This window comes from Anastrepha ludens, chromosome 4 (assembly GCF_028408465.1).
Source record: "Anastrepha ludens isolate Willacy chromosome 4, idAnaLude1.1, whole genome shotgun sequence".
Lineage (NCBI taxonomy): Eukaryota > Metazoa > Arthropoda > Insecta > Diptera > Tephritidae > Anastrepha > Anastrepha ludens.
Window position 1 is genome coordinate 44,680,384 of NC_071500.1, and position 9,657 is coordinate 44,690,040.

Sequence of the window (9,657 nt, forward strand, 5' to 3'; positions counted from 1 at the left end):
TATAAGGGATATTTAATAATATATTCCTTTTTTACTCAAAATAAGAATACTTCAGTCGTTAAGAATATGCTCAATGTGATGGAGCCGATCATGTACTGGTTTGTCCATTAAGAACTAACTCCATAACTGGTATGATGCTAATGCATGGGCTTACCACTCAAATTATGGAACATCGCTATGTTAAAAATACCATTTGCTAGCATTGAAAGAAAATAAAAGATGAGCTAATTCATCTGCTAATCAAACTCGTAGTAAAGTACGGACGAAATTGCTGTATTTGCTGGATGTCATTGTAAAAAGAGTTCCTTTTTGACGTGATAACGTCTTATAACTCGATTTAACAGGCTGCACGCACGAAAAAATGTGTCGTTACCTTGCTCATTAGTGTTACCTTGCTCATTAGTGTTACCTTGCTCATTTGTCGTTACCTTGCTTATTTATCGTTACCTTGCTCATTTGTCGTTACCTTGCTCATTTGTCATTACCTTGCTCATTGCCGTTACCTTGCTCATTTGTCGTTACCTTGCTTATTGTCGTTACCTTGAATGAACTGCAAGCGAAAGCGCGGAACGAACGACAAAGCAAACAAAGCAAACGAAAGGCAACGTTCGACATCTTGCTCTCTCCTATTTAAGTGAGCGTATATATGTATGTATATGCTCAAATGTACATATATAAATTCCCGTATTTGTATTTGCATATGCCTTCTTATTGATTATTATTAATTTGATTTACTAGAAGAATTTAAAATAAAACCAAGTTTGATAATAATACCTGTTGTTTTAATGTTATTATTATTAATTTTTTTATTATATATGAAGGAAAAAATGTATGGTAATACTTACCACATACCTTATAAGATATGTTGTATACGTATACTAATATATGTATATAAACATACATATACATATACAATATCGCGCAATTTTCAAAAAGATTAAATCTATATGTAAAGATGCATACAAATCATATGGACATATCAAATATACGAATCTATTCCGTACGCAAGCAAATGTAAGCTAATGTGCTTGAACTGCAAGCGAGAGCGCGGAACGAACGACAAAGAGCACAATCGGTCCCAGCGTGCATTGTATATAAATTCACATACTTGTATTTGCATATGCTTCTTCCTGTGTGCATGGTAATGAACCAATTCTCTGTTGAGAATTAACGATGATAGGAAAAATAGGAAATTAAAGGGAGTGTTTAAAGTGTAATGTGTCTTGAGAAAGTCAAATCGATGATGGTGCCTCTTAGTGTTGTTGACTTATTAACGTCTGATACACAATCGAAATTGAAGATATCTTTCATGAATTTGATAAATGTTTCGTCATTTTTCACGTTTGTGTAAATGTAACTTGATCAATTTCATTGTGATTCCATTTACCTCCTTCTCTATATCCATACAAAATATCTATCAAACAAATAAAATTAAAATTTTGTTTTGAAAATTGCAAGCATTCCATCAATATTTTCTTATGACGTTGTCACGTTAAACTATCGTCAGTAAACCGACTTTACAGACAACCTCTTTTTTTTTTTTTTTGTTTTCGATATGCTCTTGCCGCTCTCATACACCGATCCGTATGTTGATTGAATATCTTTAAGATAGATTTTCTTCATATAAGCTCAAAAAGGCGCTGCGCACAGGGCAACAGAGCTTGTCACTGTTGCCGTATGATTGATTTGAGGACCGCTGATGTTAGGCATTAGCCTCCAAAACGCACGTGTAGCTTTGTCACTTATTGACTGTAGATGCTGCTTGAATGTCATGCGCGAATCGAAGGGGTCCCTTAGAATTTTGAGTTTTAAGATGTCTTAAAAACTAAAATTATATGCTAATATTTAATTGATATGTTTAACACTGCAGCAGTAAATTTTCTTTATATGAGTTTTTTACCTTTTATTATCTACACATTCCACATTTATCGCATCGTACATCATATTTTGTTTTCTCATACTAACCACTTTTCTTTCACACATTACAGGTGGCTACTACTCCATTGAGCAGACAAAAAGTCGTCTTCGCATAATTGCGCTGAATACAAATTTCATGCGCTACGATCACAAATCCCAGCCGAGCCATCTGGCAGCAGTGCGACAGCGCACCCCAAATGCTGCTAATGGTAATGGCGATTCGGAATATAAGACCTATTACTATCACCACGGTTCAATACATCAGCATCACGGCCATTCGTCCGGCGACTGGATGCCGCATGGTGGCAACTATGGTGGCTATGGTGTTGGCCATCATCGTGGCATGAATGCAATACCGGCGTTAAGCGTTGGTGATGGTGGCGGACGGGTCAGCGCACTATCCGAGTATGAGACTCAAGATGCGGAAAAACAGTGGATTTGGCTGGAAGAAGTGCTGGTTAAGTCAAAAAATAACAAAGAAACGGTAAGTTTTCGCTGTGATTTTTAATTCATCGATACGAAGATATGTATTTACCTACATGTATTTGCACTTAAGTGTATATATTTATTCTAATTACAATATTGATTCCGTCATAAGTATTTCCTTTATTGGGTTCAAAGTTTTTAGCCATTGTGACTAAGTTTGGGATACCAGGTTTTAATTTTTTTTTTTCAATTACTAATTAAAATAAATTTCGATACCAGCCTTCCTCGAAAGAAAGATAGTACCTAGGGAAACAAGTGAAAATTTGAATAAATGAATTTGTGTTCGTGTTACTAGGCGCACGGATCAACAGTCGTGAAAGAAAAATTTTGTACGAATCCAATCCCACCGAAAAGAAAGTTATTGAAACATAACCAATTTTAGATGGAAGTTATTGAACCTTGTCGCAACACAACTCATTGCCAATAGAGCGAGGTGGGATGAGACACCCTATAACCAAATTTCTCGCCGACACAGCTCCTTGAAGTTTAGTTAAAAACAAAACCAATAAACAATTATCTTTTTCTTATCTCTGTGAAGGATTCATTTTTTATAGCAAATGTAATAATGTAATCAAATTGTCGTATTCAGCGTGTAATTCCACCATTAGGTAAGTCAAAAATAAGGTAAATCGTGAGATAACAACTTTTCCATTCTCTCTTTTACGAAACGTTCCCTTTTAAATCACTTCACTGTTACCAGAAAAAGTGGCAGGTGCCGTTGTGGAATGCACGGCAATGACATAAGACGTGAAGAGCTTTATCTTTCTTTTCTTTTTACTTACACCTTCTGTAGCATTACTTACACCTCTAGATATATTTATCCATCAGGCAATTCCCTGTTTATCCTCCCTTAGAAGAGAGCTCGCTCTGCCTGTTCGTGTCCGATCCCACTTCAAATACATCTGTCTGAAGATCCTATAGGCCATAGTCTTTTTCAATCGAGCTAAATATGGGGAGTTCCCTTAAACCGCTACGGGCATTCTACTCTAAATTTGGTACAAGTGAGCACAATCATCGCGAGTTAATCAAGTTTGTGGGAGACGCAACATTATATTTTCGAGTTTATTTAGTTGGCCTGATTGCTGATTTCTAATTTTTTTGTGTATGCGTCCGGACGGAGGCTCCTTAGGTATACATGCAAAGAATTACACGGCAGCTAGCAGCCGTTCAACTAGTGCATGCGAAGAGTGGTTTGCGCCATAGAAGGTTTTGAATCTTTATTTCTTCCATTATTTTTTTGTTTTTTTTTTCTTCTGCATACTTTTTCGCCTTGCGAGAAATCGTTGTTAGATCTGGCAATAAGTTGTCCACGTCAATATATTCGCTATAGTTTTCGCCGATCTTATTTAAAAATTTTGCCAATTAGTCAAAGCCGGTACCGTTCACTGCCGAAAATGGCTCGATATCCTCAATGACTCAAAACGCTCATTTTTCAATGGCCCCATTTTTGTCCAATGCTGTAACAGGTTTCAAAACTTTCGATTCCTTAATGTTTTTGCAGCAATTATAGTGATTCAAAGTAGATGTTTGGCAGAGAACGTTAATGTAAGTTATCATATATTAAGTTAATTCCCACGGCTGCCTTTCTCACCTAGACATCGCGTCAGCGGGTTTTATGCGAACGGATATTAATGAAATAGGAATATTTCATAAACAAGTGCAGAACACATGAAATAGGAATATTTCGTAAACAAGTGCAGAACACGGTTGCCAGCACACTTTGCGGTATCAGCGAAGTATCGACATTTGACACCGCTTAAAGTCACTACACCAACGACGCTACAGTTCTGCTAACGTCATAACTTGCCGGCGCTGCTCGACGTCGTAGGTTAAGTGGTAGCATAGTAAGAAATGAATTGTTAGTCCTAAGTTAGGCTCAACACCGAAAGCTGACCAAGACGGCAGCTGGGAAAATGAAATAAAAGTATATTAATTTTAAAAACGAATAACTGGCGCCCAACGTGGTTCCGCGCGCGATATTGAAGTGATTAAAAAATAAAGTGAAGTAACAAAGCAAACCAAAGAGCGTTGTTAACTTAACTTAAATCAATAAACGGTGGAAACCTAAGGTCTACAACATACTAAAGGAATCAACGATATTAAGGAATCAGCGGTAAAAGAAGGCAAATCAACGAACGGCGGTAACCTGAAGCCAGCAGCTTACAGTTTATTGAAGTCAAAAGTCATTTTTGAATCATAAAACACTAAATTCTAAGGATGATGAGGTGAGTGAAGTGCTGAATATAAATTTAGTAAAAAGTGCAAACTGAAAATTACTTGAAAATTGAGAATAAATAAATTAAAAAAAAAAAAACATACACTTTCTTGCGAAAATTATACCAAAATCTGGTGAATGTTAGATGAGCGAGGCATTAGAAGACCTCTTTAGGAATTTAAATTTAACAAGTAGAGAAGCCACAATGAACGCGGAACAAGTCAGTGAGGTAGTGAAAGCGGAGGTTAGGAGAGCACTAAGTGAACAAAAAATAGAGTTTGATAGAAAGCTACTTGCTTTACAAAATCAGGTAACAATAAACAAGCCGAAGGTAGAGAAGTATAATAGGGTAACAATTAACCCTTTGACAAACTGCGACATTACGCTAGACGCAATAAAATCCCTTCCGGAATTTTTTGGACTTCAGGGCACTTATGTGTCTTGGCGCGAAGCCGCACATAACGCATATGAATTGTTTAGAAGGTACGATGGTAGTGAACGCCACTACCAAGCCGTCACCATTATCAGAAATAAAGTACGGGGTGCTGCCGACGCAGTACTTTCCTCTTTTAACACAGTGCTCAACTTTAGTGCCATAATCTCCCGACTTGACTTCACCTACGCGGACAAACGTCCGATATACATATTTGATAGAACAGGAACTGTCCACATTAAGACAGGGCCCAATGTCATGTTTAGAGTTCTACGACGAAGTGGAAAAGAAGCTAACCTTATAAGCAAACAAGACGATAATGTCTTACGAAAGTGGTGTGGCAGACACCATTAATGAAAAATATAGGGCGGATGCGCTCAGGGTGTTTATTTCAGGGTTAAGGAAACCCTTATGTGATATCCTGTTTGCATCTAGGCCGTCAGACCTCCCGTCAGCCTTAGCTCTGGCACAGGAAGTAGATGCTAATAACGAACGATACGCTTTCGCGATGAATTTCGCAAATAGATTTCAAGAGAAACCAATCGGGAGTCAGAATCCTGTTAACTCTAGGTCACCTAACCTTGAACATGGTGTGGGCCACAAGAATCCGCATTATTCAGTAGGTAAACAACAGAATAAGCATGTCAGTCGCCCACAGAATTACGGAAATACCCAGAAACCATTTACCAATGGTAATTACTCAAGCCAAAGACGCGTGGAACCTATGGAAGTAGATCCTTCCATATCTCAATTTAAAAATACAGCTAGTAATCCCAGTCAAGAACAATACGGTAGGCCACAGGGGAACATACAAAAACGCGCGGCGAACTCGGGACGATACACAGGACCTAAAATGCAGCGCGTAAACCATCTCACCGATGTGTGGGAGTCGCAGAACGAATCCACATACAATAACGAAGCGGAGCAGATGACAGAAAATATAGAAACCGATGAGGTTAATTTTTTAGGGCAAAATCCCTCCTTCCTTGGACTTCAAGGACACTAGGAGGGAAAGAGATTAAGTTCCTTGTCGACACTGGGGCGTCCAGGAGCTACATCAAGCCCCTCCCAGGACTGAAAGGAATAAAGCAGGTGGAAAACCCATTTGCGGTAAAGTCTATCCACGGCGTTACCCTCATTAGAAAAAAATGCAACATTAAAATTTTCGGAGTAGTAGCAGAATTTTTCCTACTGCCCAACTTAACGTCATTTGATGGTGTTATTGGTTTAGACCTACTCAACAGGGTACACGCCTCTATCGACTTAAAAACGAACGTAATTACACACGATTTTGGTAAAGAGACTATTTTATTCGTATCTAGCGAAGATATTAGTCACCTACAGCTGCAAGCGAGGAACGTCCCGCAAAATCTAGAAGAAACATTCTCTGAACTGATAAGTAGTATAAATGGAGTGTTCGCAGACCCTAACGAGGCACTACCATATAATACAAATGTAGTGGCGACAATTCGCACTACAAGCGAAGACCCGGTCTATTCGAGACTGTACCCTTACCCACTAGGTGTTTCGGACTTCGTAAATAAAGAAATTCAGGAACTTCTGGCAAATGGCATTATCAGACCATCCAGGTCACCTTATAATAACCCTATTTGGGTAGTAAAAAAGAAAGGCCTCGACGAAAACGGGCAAGAAAAAAAAGACTAGTTATAGATTTTCGGAAGCTTAATGAAAAAACAATTAGCGATAAATACCCGATCCCGGATATCTCAGGGATCCTATCGAATCTAGGGGGGAGTAAATTTTTTTCCACCCTTGATCTTAAATCTGGTTTCCACCAGATAAACCTGTCAGAAAAAGACAGAGAGAAAACGGCTTTCTCCGTAAAAAATGGAAAATATGAATTTTCCAGGATGCCATTCGGTTTAAAGAATGCTCCTAGCATTTTCCAGAGGGCTATAGACGACGTTTTAAGGGAGCATATAGGAAGCAAATGTTTCGTCTACATGGATGACGTTATTGTATTTTCAAAGGACGAGGAGCAGCATTTAAAAGACATAGAAGCGATTTTAAGAAGCTTATTCGAGGCCAATATGAGAGTCTCAGCGGAAAAATCTCGATTCTTTAAAACAGAAGTCGAGTTTTTGGGATTCTTAGTAACACAAAATGGAATCAAAACATGCCCGGATAAAGTAGATGCTATCCGAAATTTTCAGGAGCCCACCACTCTGAGGGGGCTAAGATCATTTTTGGGCTTAGCAGGATACTACCGCTGCTTTATAAAAGATTTCGCCAAAATAGCGAAACCACTTTCAAGTATAATGAGGGGTGAATATGGCCGAGTTACTGCGTCTCAGTCGAAGAAAATCAAAATTGATTTGACCGAAGAACAGAAAAAAGCCTTCACTACCCTAAGGGAAGTACTGGCATCGGAGGAGGTGACGTTAACCTACCCCGATTTCAGGAAACCGTTCGAACTCACTACCGATGCCTCCTCGCATGCAATAGGTGCTGTCCTATCGCAAGAAGGAAAACCTATAACTATGATCTCCCGCACTTTAGCCAGTTGCGAGGAACATTTCGCCACAAACGAAAGGGAGTTGTTAGCCATCGTTTGGGCACTTAAAACTCTTAAGAATTATCTATATGGCGTGACGAATCTCACCGTTCACACAGATCACCAACCGCTCACTTTCGCGGTTTCAGATAGAAATCCAAACTCAAAAATAAAGAGATGGAAAGCATTCATAGACGAATGCAACGCAAAGCTTATCTACAAACCAGGCAAGGAGAATGTAGTCGCAGATGCATTGTCTAGGCAACACATAAATGCCTTGGATAATATGAGCACTGAAACGATTCACAGCGAGGAATCGTCGACTAACACAATTGAAAGAACGGAAAAGCCGGTTAACTGCTACCGCAACCAGATAGTGGTAGAAGAAGGAATCGAACCGGGGAAGAGAACGTTCATTATTTTCGGGAAAAAACCCGACATTTAGTCACATTTAAAAATAAAGAAGATTTGATTAACCTCCTGAAGGAGGCGGTAAAAGCGGATGTGGTCAACGCAATATATTGCGACCTACACACACTGGCCTTATTTCAAGACGAATTGGTCGGACTTTTTCCAACAACCAAATTCAGGCATACTGAAAAATATGTTAACGATATATCCGACCCAAATGAACAAGAAGAAATAATCGCGGCTGAGCATAATCGAGCGCATCGAGCGGCCCAGGAGAATACGAAACAAATATTAGAAGACTATTTCTTTCCAAAAATGGAAAAAAAAGCTAAACAATTTGCGGCCAACTGTCGCACATGCTCTAGGGCGAAGTACAGTCGCCATCCACAAAAGCAACCCATTGCACAGACGCCCATCCCCACATATTGTGGAGAGATACTCCACATCGACATATTTTCAACGGGCTCAAAATATTTTCTGACCTGCATTGATAAATTTTCGAAGTTCGCTATAGTGCAGACTTTAAGGTCTAGAAAAATAGTTGATGTGAAGCCGCAACTTCTTCAAATACTTAATATGTTTGCGGGTACAAAAACCGTATACTGTGACAACGAAAAGTCACTAAATTCTCATAGCATCAAATCCACAATAAAAAATCACTTCAATATCGACATCGCGAACGCCCCACCCCTCCATAGTACATCGAACGGCCAGGTAGAGCGATTCCATAGCACCCTGATGGAAATATCGCGATGCCTTAAACTCGATACCAACAAGGACGATATCGAGGAAATAATCCTTTTAGCCACAATAAAATACAATAGATCCATTCACACTGTGACTGCGATGAAACCTATCACTATTTTCCGTCGGAAAAAGGAGGGCAAACGAATAACATCTTGTATAAAGAACGCACAGGATAAGGAATTAAGAACCCATAATAAGAATAGGCAGGATAGGGAGTTTGAAATAGGTGAAAAAGTACTGGTTAAGAATAACAAAAGACTAGGCAATAAACTCACACCTCTCTATACCGAAGAGGAGATTGAAAAAGATCTCGGCACTACGGTGCTCATAAGAGGGAGGAGGGTCCATAAGGACAACCTTCGTGGAAGTTGAACATTATTAGTCGCTAATAAGAACTAACTTATTACAGGATTGTTTTGGTACTGGTTATGGTACTATCAGCGTCGCTATCGGCAGGACGAATACTAGACTACACGAACGCAAAGTACATCCCAGTAACTGATGGGGACCTTATAATCTGGGAAAACTTCGGACACATCAAACATATTACTAACTTGACTCTATACGAACTGTTACGAGATGAAATGTCTAACGCTACTGACCATTTTCCGCGAACGCACATGAGGAAGTTAATAGACGCAGATATAAACCAAATAGACAGACTTTTACAGCTGATAAATACCCACCATAGGCAGGCAAGAAGTTTGAACGCACTCGGAACAATACTGAAATACATTACAGGTACTCCAGACCACGACGACTTTGACAGATTGACCAACACAGCAGAGCAAATAATCGACTCACAGGACAGACAGTTTACTATCAACACAGAGGTACAGAAGGAAATTAACAGCCTTACTACTACAGTAAATAAAATTTTAAAATCAGCAAAACAGATCGAAGTAGATACAGGTTATCTCTACGACATACTTA

General features: G+C 39.1%; 1 protein-coding gene across 1 annotated transcript in view; it reads left to right on the forward strand.

The window, feature by feature from the left end:
• The window catches only part of LOC128861812 (acid sphingomyelinase-like phosphodiesterase 3a), a 42,814-nt gene extending 40,070 nt beyond the window's left edge, over positions 1-2,744 (forward strand). The window contains exon 5 of the mRNA XM_054100188.1: positions 1,989-2,744. Coding sequence (XP_053956163.1) covers positions 1,989-2,425 — 437 coding nt within the window. The 3' untranslated portion in view covers positions 2,426-2,744. The remainder of the gene's footprint in view (positions 1-1,988) is intronic.
• Positions 2,745-9,657: the final 6,913 nt, after the last annotated feature.